General features: G+C 37.0%; 1 protein-coding gene across 11 annotated transcripts in view; it reads left to right on the top strand.

Annotated features, from left to right (window-relative positions):
- Positions 1–16386, top strand: part of LOC123877317 (trehalase-like) — a 79854-nt gene that overhangs the window by 22424 nt on the left and 41044 nt on the right. For 6 of the 11 annotated variants that reach the window (XM_045923942.1, XM_045923943.1, XM_045923944.1 and 3 more), the window contains exons 2-3: positions 8883–9210; positions 15778–15915. In XM_045923942.1, coding sequence (XP_045779898.1) covers positions 9134–9210; positions 15778–15915 — 215 coding nt within the window. In that variant the 5' untranslated portion in view covers positions 8883–9133. Of the gene's footprint in view, positions 1–8882; positions 9211–9510; positions 9609–9820; positions 10011–15777; positions 15916–16386 lie in introns of those variants that run through there. The other 5 variants (XM_045923949.1, XM_045923940.1, XM_045923950.1 and 2 more) reach the window with 3 other exon arrangements.

Here is a 16386-nt window from a genome sequence, read left to right as displayed (position 1 = left end):
TGGTAGTGGTAGAATTTCGAATCTCTACAATACCTACTCTAAAAAAAGGTTTCTCGTCTATAAATTATCATTATTTCCGAAATCTTTTTAGTTTTCAGTGTTCCCCAAGTGTAAATTAAAAATTTATAACACCCCCGGCAAGTGAAGGTCTAACTAGAAAAGAGCTGATAACTTCCAAACGGTTGAACCGATTTTCTTGGATTATAGCTAAGAACACTCTCGATCAAGCCACCTTTCAAACAAAACAAACTAAATTAAAATCGGTTCATTAGTTTAGGAGCTACGATGCCACAGACAGATACACAGATACACACGTCAAACTTATAACACCCCTCCTGTTTGGGTGGGGGGTTAAAAAAGGTTTCAGTGTTCAACAAACAATTTTCATGCAATATGTTCTCGTACATTAGTTGTAATATGTCAAAGAACAGAGATTTTGTTTTGAGCTCATATTGGCTGGGATTCAAATGATGTACAAGTATTTCGAGTACTTGGACTGCATTCCTAAGATCATCCGATTTTGCCTCTAATATAGATTCGAACGTCATACCTTTTGGGGGTGTGCCCGGATTATTCGTCTGTAGAAAGTTGTGGGTGGGTCTCACGTGCTTCTTATCATTAAGAGGGCTCTCTCCGTCACTCGTTTCATTTGAATATTAAGCAACCAAAGTCCATGAAATTTTGCAGACATATTCTAGAAACTAATATCTATGTCTGTGGTTTTCCAGATTTCTGTTAAAATATTCGGTTTCAAAGTTAAGCGGTTTTAAAATTTTCATACAAATCTTTGAGCCCCTGTAATTTTAAAACTACATATTTTTAGAAAAATCTAAAACACCACAGACACAGATATTAGTTTCTAAAATATGTCTGCAAAATTTCATGGACTTTGGTTGCTTAATATTCAAATGAAATTGGAACTACGATTGTATGAAATGGTATAAAACGAGTGACGGAGAGAGCCCTGTTAACATTGCACACTATGTTCTTAACCCCCGACCCAAAAAGAGGGGTGTTATAAGTTTGACGTGTGTATCTGTGTATCTGTGTGTCTGTGTATCTGTGTATCTATCTGTGGCACCGTAGCTCCTAAACAAATGAACCGATTTTAATTTAGTTTTTTTTGTTTGAAAGGTGGCTTGATCGAGAGTGTTCTTAGCTGTAATCCAAGAAAATCGGTTCAGCCGTTTGAAAGTTATCAGCTCTTTTCTAGTTACTGTAACCTTCACTTGTCGGGGGTGTTATAAAGTTTTAATTTACACTTGTAGTTAAAATAGATTATATTTTAGCTATTGATGCTAAAATGTAATCTGTTGTTTCATCAGTCACTCAGTCTTCGAGGTACATAGTTATGTTACATGAAGGATTTCCTTCATTAGTCTTGGCTGTGTTTCAAAAACTAGATTTCATGTAAACAGATGATCATACGATTCTTATGTTGTATTGGGAAACTTGACATTTTCATTTTTAGGGTTCCATACAACAAAAGGAAAAACTGAACCTTTATAGGATCACTTTGTTGCCTGTCTCTCCGTCTATCTGCCTGTATGTCTGTCTGTCCGTCCGTCGTGTCTGTCAAGAAAACCTATAGGGTATTTCCCGTTGACCTAAAATCATGAAATTTCGCAGGTAGGTAGGTAGGTCTGATTGCACAAGTAAAGAAAAAAACCGAAAACCGTGCATTTGTTGTTACATCACAAAAAAAAAATGTGGTCATGTACAAATAATAAAATTAGTATTTTCAATTTTCAAAGTGAGATAACTATACCAAGTCAGGTATTATATTATGAAAAGGCTTTACCTGTACATTCTAAAACAGATTGTTGTTTATTTTTATGCACAATAGTTTTTTATTTATCGTGGAAAATGTCGGAAAAAATACCCTAGTGCAGAACCCTCGGTGCGCGAGTCTGACTCGCACTTGGCCGGTTTTTTCAATAGTAGAACAGTTTGAGCTACTGAACTCGGAAGCATTGTGCATGTTTGGCATTATCATGGCAGTTTCCATTACAGGTTCTGACGTCACATGTCCGAGGGTGTGCCTGTTTTGGATTGCCGCCGAGACAATTCATCTTGCATAGAATCTACGCAAATCTGTAGGGACTCACGTGATTCTGTTTGGACATATTTGTTTACATGTCGTTTTGATATACTCTGGCTTGTAATAGTACCTATATGTTGTACATTATTATTAGAATCGGCAATGTCTTAACAGAGCTCTCCCCGTCACTTACTCCATACAATCGTAGTTCCAATTTCATTTGAATATTAAGCAACCAAAGTCCATGAAATGCAGACATATCCTAGAAACTATCTGTGCCTGTGGTGTTTTAGATTTTTCTAAAAATATGTAGTTTTAAAATTATAGGGGCTCAAAGATTTGTATGTTTAAGACTTCGTAACTTTGAAACCGAATATTTTAACGGAAATCTGGAAAACCACAGGCATAAATATTAGTTCCCGGAACATTACTACAAAATTCCATTAAGTATACTTTGTTTACTAACGAATGCAATTCGAATGAGAGACGAACTACGTTTGTATGGAGCCAGTGACGTAGAGACCCCTCTTAAGCATGCAAATGGAATTTTTCTTTATAATTTTCTTGATAAAAATAGTGGAAAAGTGTAAGCATATTTTATGTAATAAATAACACAATCATTGACCATAGAGAATTGGTTATTTTCTTGATTAGAAAGTACTGAAAAAAAAAGTTTACTAACCAACAAATCTTTCTTACGGAATTATTTGGTTGTAACACGTGAAGTGCTAATGACCAATTAAATAATGTTAAATGGTCAAAAGTTGCTTGTAGTGAGGTCTTGGACCTCAGCATCTAAGATTGTTAGTCTTCTCTTTACAAGACATAAAAGTCAGTTACTGATTTTGGTTAGCTCTTTAGTCTTCCATCAATTTCAATTCAAATTCACACTTTGATATACTATTTGGCCGCCCGATCTCTTAATTTTCAGCTTCGAGTGTATTTTGCAAGTTTTATATGATCTTGTAAGATAACATGATATTTTTTTTCTCTCTTGTCTGGCTTTACAAAGATTAGCCAATGTCAAGTTTGTAGTTATTTGTAACAAGTTAGTTAAACTATACAAGTATGGACCCCGTCCGTGCCGGCGCTCACCGACATACGCACGGCACCCCATTTAGAGCGCTTTCCAGTCAGTTTTAACAAAAAAACACTCCAAAAAGGCAGAGCACGCCCGCCAGCTAACACCTACACAGACGAAGTCCAATAACATGATACAACCTCCAAAGATCCCATTGTAAAGCCAATATTTGGAAGGTACCAGGAAACCTGGCTACAAGATTGGTCCAAAGTAACTTGTAATCAACCAATTCATTGGTAAACAAGTTTTATGGAAAAATCCCTGTCATGCTTTAATGTAATGCCAACATTTGGAAGAAACTAGAAAGGCTGGCTCCAAGGTTGGCCAAAGGTAACCTGTAATCTTTCAATTGATATCTACATCTCGGCCAATTGTCTGGTCGTAACTCTAGCGACGGAAGAATACACTTTGCAGTTCCGTGTTTAGACCTGGTTACCGCTGAAAGCCAGTTTTGCTAACTAATCATCAACTTAAAAACTTAAAACCTCAATAGCTCAACGGTTGAGGAGCGGACTGAATTCCGAAAGGTCGGCGGTTCAAACCCCACCCGTTGCACTATTATCGTACCCAGTCCTGGCACAAGCTTTACGCTTAATTGGAGGGGAAAGGGGAGTATTAGTATGATTAGCATGGCTAATATTCTAAAAAAAACTAATTGGCTCGTTGGAAAGTCTGGAACACCGCAGAGACGCAAGCTCTCTTTGCGTGTTATTTTTTACCCGACTAATTAAGGAAGGGTTATGATTTTACCAGTCTATGTATTTGAATTACGGTACGGAACCCTTTGTGTGCGACTTCGACTCGCATTTAACTGATTGTTTATGGCTCGCGGGTTATTGAGTTTAGAATCTAGATTCTAGATCATCCTGGGGATCATACACTACGTTGGTCGACCACTTAACTAGCCCCCATTCGTGATTTATTGTTTGATAGGTACATAATATATCTATATGCACACTGCATACCTATACCTACACGCTCGCTAAAAATTCGCACGGTTATACACATATTTATTTTATCAACTAGCTGATGCCCGCAGCTTCGCCCGCGTGGATTGGTCAGATCCCCTGCAGCATCAGGATTGAGGAGTTGGACTCCAAATTTTTTAAGAAACAATGTCGCAAAGTTCCTCTATCGATTAAAAAAGAAATGACGCAAATCGGTTCAGAAATCTCGGAGATTTCGGTGTACATAGGTACAAAAACACAACTCCCTTTTTGAAAGTCGGTTAAAAAGTAGCCTATGTTACTCCCTGGTCAATTCTCTACTTGTCTGTGAAAATCCCGTCAAAATCGGTTCAGCCGTTCCCAAGATTAGCCTTTTCAAACAGACAGACAGACAGACAAAAATTTTAAAAACGTGTGATTCAGTTATAGTATCGTTCAAATAACCATATGACCTTAAAATACGGTAGTTATTTCGAAATTACAGACAGACACTCCAATTTTATTTATTAGTAGGTATAGATGAACAGAATTACGAGCAGGTTTACATATATGTATAATGTATATTCATCTATACTAATATTATAAAGAGGAAACCTTTGTATTTTTGTATGTTTGTATTGAATAGGCTCAAAAACTACTGGACCGATTTCAAAATTTCTTTTACCATTACTTAGAGAGATTCTTCCGAATCCGTATAGGCTATTTTATATATATTTTATCCCGGAAAATAGAAAAAATAAATGTCCACCCGTGCGAAGCTGGGGCGGGTCGCTAGTACATCATACGATAAATTGATTATAACATTTAGTTCCTTAGCGCGGCCTCACTATCAGGCGCGGCCTCAGTCCATTTTTAGAAAAGAGCTGAAATTAAAAAGCCGGCCAAATGCAAGTCAGACTCGCGCACCGAGGGCTCCGTACTCAGATATTTTTTCCGACTTTTTGCACTATAAATCAAAAATTATAATGCATGAAAATAAATAAAAATCTGTTTTAAAATTTACAAGTGAAGCCCTTTCATATGATACCCCACTTGATATAGTTATCTTACTTTGAAAATTGAAACACATTTTAATTTTTTTTTAATGATGTAACCATAAATTCACGGTTTTCGGATTTATTCCTTTACTATAAGACCTACCTACCTACCAAATTTCATGATTCTAGGTCAACGGGAAGTACCCTAAGTATAGGTTTTCATGACAGATACGACGGACGGACGGACAGACAGACAGACAAAGTGATCCTATAAGGGTTCCGTTTTTTCTTTTGAGGTACGGAACCTTAAAAACATTCCTAATTCTTCCTTTTCACATGCCTAGTTTTCTATAATTTGAGAATAGGTAGAGGTATTTCTAGGCAAGTTTTCAGATAGATTCATTTTCTATTTACAACCAGACACCTACGAGTGTGACCAAGGTTGTTTTTTTATATATCATAGACAAGTAGACACGTGTTTATTTTTATAGAAAAACGTGATTTACGATGAAGATTTATGCTTTTTAAACAGTTTCATTTTACAATAATAGACTGTTTTGCTAACAAAAGTCTACAAGAATTATAATACTTTTAAATTCGCTGCGCATGCAAAATCCACTATGTACCTAATTTTTTTTAGGGTTTTCATTTTTCATGTTTTCAATATTGTTTGGTTTTAAAAGACGTGTTAGCATGTGGGGTAGTTTGAAAGGCAATCTTTTTAACCCCCGACCCAAAAAGAGGGGTGTCATAAGTTTGATGTGTGTATCTGTGTATCTGTCTGTCGCACCATACCGCCTAAACTAATGAACCGATTTTTATTTTGGTTTTTTTTGTTTGAAAGGTGGCTTAATCGAGAGTGTTCTTAGCTATAATCCAAGAAAATCGGTTCAGCCGTTTGAAGTTATCAGCTCTTTTCTAGTTGTCACTTGTCGGAGGTGTTATAAATTTTTAATTTACACTTGATACATAGGCTGCACTAAAAGTTTCGGGAATGGAATATTTCCACTGTCCCTGTCATATTAAAATCTTTTTAATTGGAAACTCCTTGGCTTTAAAAATCGAATACCATTTATTTATTTAAAAAAAGATTCTCGGTCTTTTCACAAGGTCTTGTCGAACTTGTAAAGTCGTTGAGAAAATGGAATTGACTCGAGAAAATTCTAGAGCGATGATTTATTATGACTTTCGAAGTGGTTTAACACAAAAACAGTGTGTTGACCGGATGATTTCTGCATTTGGTGATGAAGCCCCATCTAAAACCACATGTTATCGCTGGTTTGCTGAATTTTAACGTGGACGTGTCAAGCTCAGTGATGATCCCCGTCAAGGTCGTCCAAAAACTGCAGTCACCCAAGAAAACGTTGATGCTGTGCGTAAGCTGATTGAAGAAGATCGACATGTGACATACCGCGAAATTCAGGCAACTTTAGACATTGGCATGAGTCAAATACAAATAATCTTGCATGAACAATTAGGTGTAAAAAAGTTGTTTTCCCGATGGATACCGCATTTGCTCTGTAAAGAGCAAAAAGCGGCTCGCGTTACTTGTTTGCGTCAGAACTCTCGAAAGATTCCACGCAGGATCCTCAAATGCTGTATACAACATCGTATCAGGTGACGAATCCTGGATATACGCGTACGAACCCGAAACAAAAAACCAGTCACGAGTTTGGGTGTTCGAAAATGAGGTAAAGCCAACAAAAATTGTTCGTTCACGAAGTGTTGCAAAAAAAAATGGTGGCCACTTTTGTCTCCAAAACCGGCCATGTTGCGACTATTCCTCTTGGGGGACAAAGAACGGTTAATGCAGAATGGTATGCTAGCATTTGTTTGCCACAGGTCGTTTCTGAACTCCGTAAAGAGAACTGCAACCGCCGCATCATCCTCCATCACGACAATGCGAGTTGTCACACCGCGCACAGAACAAAAGAGTTTTTAGAGCAAGAAAACATAGAATTATTAGACCATCCGCCGTACAGCCCCGACCTAAGCCCTAATGATTTCTGTACTTTCCCTAAAATAAAGAATACATTGCGTGGTCAGAGATTTTCATCACCTGAAGAAGCTGTGGACGCCTACAAAACGGCCATTTTGGAGACCCCAACTTCCGAATGGAATGGTTGCTTCAAAGATTGGTTCCATCGTATGGAAAAATGTGTCAAATTTCGCGGAGAATACTTCGAAAAGCAATAAATACATTTTTAAATAGTAATGTTGTGTCACTTCCTTGATTCCCGAAATTTTCAGTGCCGCCCTCGTAGCTATGCGATTTTGATTTGAAAGTAAAGCATATTTTTTCAAAATAATTATGTTTGAAAGAGTCCCTCAAACAAACAAAATCCTGAAAGGCTGGCAACGCCTCGGCGGTACCTCTGGTGCTGTAATTTTTCATAGGCGGCGGAAATCACTTAACATCAGGTGACCCGCCTGCTGCAAATCCACACTTAGCCAGCATAGTGGACTATGGCCAAACCCTTATCATTCTGATAAGAGATCTATGCTCAGTAGTGGGCCGGCACTGGGTTGATAATGATAATGATATATTAAAGGAACTGCACCAAAAACCCAAAACAAGTGTAGTTTTCATGACATCATTGCAACCTAACAATCTCTGTGTTCTATGCATCATTGTCATTTGATGATTGGTGATTATATTATCAAGTAATGTGGCGCCTCACACAGGTTCCTGGGAGGTGCTATACACAATGTTCCCTTTGCCAAAGTACCGGACCAGTGGGTCTGATAGAGTGTAAAACGTTGCAACCGGATAATTAAAGCCTCAATAGCTCAACGGTTATAGGAGCGGACTAAAAACCGAAAGGTCGGAGGTTCAAACCCCACCCGTTGCACTATTGTGGTACCCACTTCTAGCACAAGCTTAATGCTTAGTTGGAGGGGAAAGGGGAATGTTAGTCATAATTAAATGACTAATATTCTTTAAAAAAAAGGCAAGGCAACGTAGACTTTTAATTAATGCGACTTGGAACTATTTTGTGAAGAGTATTTATGGGTTGTGATTCCCTCTAGATGAAATGCCAAATGCCACATAATACATCATGCCTAACATTCCCCTTTCCCCTCCAACTAAGCGTAAAGCTTGTACTAGGAGTGGGTGCGACAATAGTGCAACGGGCGAGGATTGAACCGTCGACCGTTCGGATTTCAGACCGTTCCTATAACCATTGAGCTATTGAGGTTGTGCGGGGCATCTCCACCCCGGTTGCCATTTCAACCTGTCGCGTAATGTAGCCAAAACTTTTTATATTAGATGAGTCCTGTCTACTCTACTTACGTGCTACTCAATTATTACTAGTGATGACTAGACGCAATATAAAACTGCAGTTCTGACTGGGCGCAGTCTATATACTTATATTTAATAAGTATTTTAGATTTTGCTTCCGTTTTATTTTTAGTAACCAGGTAGCTATTTTATTCGTGAAAAAGTTGCTTTTGATAACGAATTCGAATTCGAAACGATCTCTTTGGATGATATTTTTTTTTTAATCCAAGTACATCGATGTCCAGATACAGGTTAGCCCTTGACTGCAATCTCACCTGATGGTAAGTGATGATGAATGATGATGCAGTCTAAGATGGCAGCGGGCTAACCTGGGGGAGAGGGGTATGACAATTTACCTGATTTTGATCTAAGGTGGATCTAAGCCTGTTATTTCATAATTTTCCCCATTGACTGCCTACTTTTTTTTACCCGACTACGGCAAAGCCGAAAGGAAGGGTTATGATTTTAGCAGTATATATATAGTTATATATGTGTGTATGTTTTTAATTTTAGAGTCTTTCTAGGAACTAATTTACGTTTTTCTTTGTTCCAGAACCGGGCACAGGAGAGTGCCCTTAACCCAAAGTGTATAACCCACAAAAATACCACCCACGATGACTAGCCAACCCTTCAGAAGGAAGCCTTTCAAAATCCTCAGCACTTTTCTAAACACATAGACCACAGACCAAAGTCAAAACAATCAGTGATAGCCTAAGTTCCTTTATTTATTAAAAAATCAGCAAACGAGTGATATTAGTGTAATTTTAGTGTAATTTAGTGTAAGCTTAGTGCCATAAGTGAACGATGATTGTGATAAGTGTTTTGTTGCTCGCGTTGGGCGTTGTGGCGGATAGGTCAAAATTGCCGGCTCCGTGTGAAAGGTGAGTTAATATCATCACCATTACCCTAGCGCCGGCTCACTACTGAGTACAATTAGTCTCCTCTCAGAAGCGGGCTTAGCCTAGTAGTTCGTCCACGAAGATTTAAGCTTTTAAAAACCCCGTAGGTAGGTATTCTTTCATTGCCTGGGATAAAAGTAACCTATGTCACTTTCCAGGTCTTTTAACTGTACCTAAACAAAAAATCAGTTTGATCCGTTGCTCCCTTGCGACGCGATTGCAGGACAAACCAACAAACGATCACTCTTTCGCATTTAATAGTAATATGGGTAGCGATATTAGGCTTAGTGCCATAAGTGAACGATGATTGTGATAAGTGTTTTGTTGCTCGCGTTGGGCGTTGTGGCGGATAGGTCAAAACTGCCGGCTCCGTGTGAAAGGTGAGTTAATATCATCACCATTACCCTAGCGCCGGTTCACTACTGAGTACAATTAGTCTCCTCTCAGAAGCGGGCTTAGCCTAGTGATTCGTCAGAGTGGATTGGATTTAAGCTTTTAAAAACCCCGTAGGTAGGTACTCTTTCATTGCCTGAGATAAAAGTAACCTATGTCACTTTCCAGGTCTTTAAATGTACCTAAACAAAAAATCAGTTAGATCCGTTGCTCCCTTGCGACGCGATTGAAGGACAAACCAACAAACGATCACTCTTTCGCATTTAATAGTAATATGGGTAGCGATATTAGGCTTAGTGCCATAAGTGAACGACGATTGTGATAAGTGTTTTGTTGCTCGCGTTGGGCGTTGTGGCGGATAGGTCAAAATTACCGGCTCCGTATGAAAGGTGAGTTATTATTACCTCGTTATCATCTACTCATGGCCGGCTCACTACTGAGCACGGGTCTCCTCTCAGAAGCGTTGATAGCCCAGTGGTTAAGACCTCGTAGTTTGCCCTTTTGAGAACCTGTCCTTAAGGTCATAACAACAAAAGTCATACTTATTCGACACTTTTCAGGAGAACGGAGCGACAAAAACATAACGCTTAGGTACTCCTTTATAATAGGTATCACTAGGATGATGCCTTGACTTCGTCCGCATGGATTTAGATTCTTTAAAGATAGATAGATAGATAAGAACTTTATTGCACACAAAACATGAAATAATCAACACAAAAGAAACAGAAAAAACAACAGTTGTATGCAAAGGCGGCCTTATTGCTCAGATTAATGTCCACCAGGAAACCTTTGGTGAAAGGAGAAGATCTCGTGTTTTTTCGGAATAAAAAAGAGCCACCTACTTTCTTGCCAGGTCTCTAACTATCCCCATGCAAAAAATTACGTCGATCCGTTGCTCCGTTGGGAGTTACGACGTAATTGAAGGACAAATCAAACTTACGAATTACAAACAAATCTCGAGTTTGATTCTCAGTTCAATTTGTGAGCTCTTTATAATTTAACTAAGTAGAGGTATGCTAACTTACATAATTCGATAGACTTTCGTAAGTAGGTAGGAACTATATCTAGTTAGATAGATAGGTTTTTGCACATGCTAAATTTTGGTACTAAACAATACTAAACTATACCTAATAGTACCTATTCTACTCCTTATACAACCTCTCTCACTGCCAAAGGTAGAGATGCTTCCCTTCCACTTTTTCTTTCTTTTTACCGGACTGCGGCAAAGCCAAAAGGAAGGGTTATGATTTTAGCAGTCTATGTATGTTTGTGTGTGTGTATGTTTGTATCCAGATTCTGTGTGTTCCACCGTAGCGCCTAAACTACTGGGCCGATTTTGATGAATGAGGTGTCAATCGATTCGTCGTAAAGATTCGGAATGACATAGACTAGGTACATTTTATACAAAAAAATTTTGCTATTGTATAGAGGTGTCAAATATGAAAGAGGAAAAAATTCTGAGTTCATAAATACATATAAATGTACCTACTACAACATTAACATATACCAAGCGACAGAAAAACAATTTTACTAAGTATATTTCAGCGTTTATTAAGACGATCGCAGTCAGGTTTTAGTTTTCAACTTTATTTATCTTTTTTGTACAACTTTCTGGTACAAATAAAAAAATAAACAACTTTGCGCCTTCATTATCTGGTTCTAGATAGATAGATAGGTTAGGTAGGTAGGTTAGGCATACAGTTGTCATCTAGTCGTCACTCATTCGCGAGAACAAACAGACAGTCACACATGGCCGCGGCATTTCCGGATTTATTTCATTGCATAAACTCCACCAGTTGCTTTGTTTACGTTGGTGTGAGATATCTGATGGATTATAAACTTATTGTGTACTTACTAACCCATTTATCACGTCTATATCCAGTTATTTTATCTATCCATATCCATACTATAATATTATAAAGTGTGTCTGTCTATCATGCTACAAATGACCTCTAAACACTTATGGGCAAAAACCGCCCGTTTTTGAGTTGTTGATAGTTTTCAGAAAAATACGTATTTGTTTCTTTTAAAATTCATTAAAAAAAAGTAAGGCATATTGCCGACTTTTTATTTAATTTCTAAGTACTAGACATCTCAATTAATAATTGTGAATACTAAAATAAAAATAATCTTTGTAGGTTCCCCAGTTAAGGATCCAAGACTGTACCAGTTTCATAATTTTTATTGGGTTACTTTGCCAAAAATGCTATTTTTTCTTTAAGTTACAGAAATTTTTGGCCTGTAAATTATTTGCAAAGCTTCTACACATTCTCAGCTATCTAATGATGTACAACACTTTAAAATAAGTTGAAAATTAGCTAAAAAAACGATAAAATAATAGCACAAGGAAGAAATTTCTTAACGCTTAAATTTTAAACAAATCATTTTTTCTTTGTTTAGAGGTATTCTCTACTTAGAAAGAGGTAACAGTTTACTGTTAATATATAATCTGGTCAAGTCTGATCATAAAATTGGCCACGGGATAGCTCAATTGATCAATAGGAACGATTTGTTTAAAAAGCGTTAAGAAATTTCTCCCTTGTGCTATTATTTTATCATTTTTTTAGCTAATTTTTAACTTATTTTAAAGTTTTGTACATCATTAGATAGCTGAGAATGTGTAAAAGCTTTGCAAATAATTTGCAGGCCAAAAATTTCTGTAACTTAAAAAAAAAATTGCATTTTTTGGCAAAGTAACCCAATAGAAATTATGAAACTGGTACAGTCTTGGATCCCTAACCGGGGAACCTACAAAGATTATTTTTATTTTAGTATTCACAATTATTAATTGAGATGTCTAGTACTTAGAAATTAAATAAAAAGTCGGCAATATGCCTTACTTTTTTTTTTAATGAATTTTAAAAGACACCCACTAAGAAAACTAGGTAGGTACGTTTTTAGGGTTCCGTACCTCAAAAAGAAAAACGGAACCTTTATAGGATCACTTTGTTGTCTGTCTGTCTGTCTGTCCGTCCGTCGTGTCTGTCAAGAAACCTATAGGGTACTTCCCGTTGACCTAGAATCATGAAAGGCAGGTAGGTAGGGCTTATAACATAAGTACAGGAATAAATCTGAAATCCGTGAATTTGTGGTCACATCATTAAAAAAAAATTAAAATATGTTTCAATTTTTAAAGTAAGATAACTATACCAAGTGGGGTATCATATGAAAGGGCTTTACCTATGCAGCCTAAAACAGATTTTTATTTATTTTTATGCATAATAGTTTTTGATTTATCGTGCAAAATGTCGGAAAATTACCCTAGTACGGAAACCTCAGTGCGCGAGTCTGACTCGCACTTGGCCGGTTTTTTTAGTAAGTAATTCCAATAAGATCTTTCAAAAACCTAAATACTCGCGATTATCGTTCTTGGACTCTATCGACTTCGTCGCTACAATTATTGTATTATAATGCCAACAAAAAACTGCCAAACCTTGGCCAGAGAAAAAAATGTAGTAGGTAAGTATCTACTTAACAAAAAATTAGATACTTAACTATGTTACTACGTACCTTAGAATAATAATAATTGTATCACGCAAAATGTATGATAGGCATTGATGATGAAATCATATCCGATCTTTTCATGGACACGGGTTTGAACTCCCGACCCAAGAGATAAAGTAGGCATAGTACCTACCTTTTTTAACACTGGGCTATCACGCCTATTTTGAATGTTTTTTTTTGTCAAATGATGATTATAGTCAAAATAAAATTTTAATTAGAGACGATACTGCGAATAAGAAAAACCAGTAAAAAAAATACTCATTATATCAATACAATTCAAGTTAATTGTTTTAGGGTACCGTACGCAAAGGTTGCCAACGGAACTCTATTACTAAGCCTCCGTTGTCCGACGTTCCGTCCGTTCATCCGCCTTGTCGGTATATATCTCATGAACCGTAATAGGTAGAGAGTTGACATTTTCTGAGAGTGAGTTTGTTGTGGGCTCTTCTCAGACTTGGGCGCGTTTGGAACCCTCGTAGCTTTAGTTTTAAGTTACGTAATTAATTATCACCAGTATATAAAACGAGTACAATTGTACCTACTTTGAATAAATGATTTTGTGTTTGACTTTGAGTGTATAAGTAGGTATGTCATCTGTATCAGCAAATAAATAAAATTCAATTGAATTGAATGTCCATTGCCGCTATATCAACAAAAAAAATCAAAATAGCAGGCATGAAAATTAAATAAAATTAACAAGTGTAAATTAAAAATTTATAACACCCCCGACAAGTGCAGGTTATAGTAACTAGAAAAGAGCTGATAACTTTCAAACGGCTGAATCGATTTTCTTGGATTATAGCTAAGAATACTCTCGATCAAAGCCACCTTTCAAACAAAAAAAACTAAATCAAAATTGGTTCATTAGTTTAGGAGCTACAATGCTACAGCCAGATACACAGATACACACGTCAAACTTATAACACCCTTATGCTTGGGTCGGGGGTTAAGAATTCAATCGAACTGAATGTCCATTGTCGCTATATCAACAAAATAATAAAAATTTCAAAATGGCAGCCATAAAAATGGTACGGAACCCTTCGTGTGCGAGTCCGACTCGCACTTCACCGGATTTTTTACAAACGTCACTAGAAATACTAATTCGATACCGCGAATCAGGAAAACAATGCTCTTGGATCATTCTAATAACAATAGCAAAATGTACACTCGGCCACAAAAGTATATAAACTTAGGATATTAGTAATTTTTCAAAATAATATACTAAGTAGGTACTAGCGACCCGCCCCGGCTTCGCACGGGTATAATGTAGATACTAATGTGGCGCCAGTGTGGTTATTATGTTATACTAGAGGATGCCCGCGACTTCGTCCACGTGGATTTAGGTTTTTAAAGATCCCGTGGGAACTGTTTGATTTTCCGGCATAAAAAGTAGCCTATGTCCGTCCACGAAATATAAGCTAACACTGTACCAAATTTCGTCAGAATCGGTTAAACTGTTGGGCCGTGACAGGTAGCAGACAGACAGGCAGGCAGACAGACAGACACACTTTCCTATTTATAATATTAGTATGGATTTGAAAAGAATAAGACAGCATTTTGAATGAAAGACTGTCTGACTGATTGACAGAAAGTTGTAAGAAGCAGGCGTTAGTTTGCAGAAGTCCATGATATACAAGGAACCAAAAGCTTAATTTGCTATATTCCGCTAAACTAGATAGTATGGTGCAACATGCAGCATGCAATATGCACCACCACCACATATTTTAACAAATTAACATAAAACAATGTTAAACTATAGACATAAACCTTTTGGTAATAAGAGAGTTTGTTGGCTTTCATACAGTGATGATCACTGAGTTAGCGAATCACCCATTTATTACTCGAATTAACAGAGTTATCTGTCTTGAGTATGAGCAAAGTTAAAGTATGCTTGATACATTTTTCAGTGATTATCACTTCGGAGTATCTATGTAGTAACTTCGATTGATGATAATTGATTACAAATTAGTAACAAGACATGTAGTTATGCAACAGCGAGCACATGGCAATGTATTAATATTTATGAGTAAGTGTTTGCATGTGTAAATATTTATTGAGTTACAATCAAATATTTGCATACTATTCCGATGTCGCCTGTACTATTCGCTAGCATGTGACCTATACAATAATATCTGGTTTGAACTGGGTTTTCCTGTATGTCTTTATAGTTCTGAATAGTTCTTAACAAGTTAAAAAATATGTAGATTTTTCTGTACCTCAAAAGGAAATAGGGAACCCTTATAGGATCACTTCGTTGTCTGTCTGTCTGTCGTGTTTGTCAAGAAACCTATAGATTACTTCCCGTTGACCTAGAATCATGAAATTTGGCAGATAGGTAGGTCTTATAGCACAAGTACAGGAATAAATCTGAAAACCCTAAATTCGTAGTTACATCATTAAAAAAAAAAAAAATTAAAGTGTGTTTCAATTTTCAAAGTAAGATTAATATACCAAGTGGGGTATCATATTATGAAAGGGCTTTACCTGTACATTCTTAAACAGATTTTTATTTATGTTTATGTATAATAGTTTTTGAGTTATCGTGCAAAATGTGGAAAAAATACCTGAGTACGGAACCCTCAGTGCGCGAGTCAGACTCGCACTTGGCCGGTTTTTTCATCATCGGCTTATAGTTTTCTTTCTCATTTCCAGCATGATCTACTGCCATGGACCACTGCTACACACGGTGCAGATGGCAGGCCTCTACAACGACTCCAAGACCTTTGTGGATAAGAAGATGAAGTCGCCGGCCGACGTCGTCATGGGGAACTTCCAGAAAATGATGAACAGGTGTTTATTTCACTGATAACATTTCAAAAATACTTTTAGGTTAACTTTAGGTTGTAATGAAAGAAAGAAAGAAAGAAAATCAATTTATTCATCTTGTGCAATGAAACGAGTAAACAATGAATACAACAAAACAAAATAACAAACTTTGAATGAGTAAACAACAATAATATAAACAAACTTAGGTTAGGTTAATGACGTAGGTAACTAATATGGTTTAAGGTTTCCTCATTATGACCGAATTTTGGCAACGGCGGAGGCCAATCTCCACAATATTATCCTGTGTTATCGAGTAGACTGTATTCCCTCACTCTCATAGACCAACAGCGTTATACTACATTTATGAAACATCACCTATTTATGGCTTCACCCGGAAATCGAAGCCAGGATCTCGTCTTCTATATCTAGCATAGTCTAGGAGATGCCTATTCACTCTTTGAAAGGTTTTGAAAGGTTGAAACCTTCAAGTCAAGA

Source organism: Maniola jurtina, chromosome 23 (assembly GCF_905333055.1).
Source record: "Maniola jurtina chromosome 23, ilManJurt1.1, whole genome shotgun sequence".
Lineage (NCBI taxonomy): Eukaryota > Metazoa > Arthropoda > Insecta > Lepidoptera > Nymphalidae > Maniola > Maniola jurtina.
The sequence above is the reverse complement of the archived record's forward strand: the minus strand, read 5'-3'. Positions and strand labels throughout refer to the sequence as shown.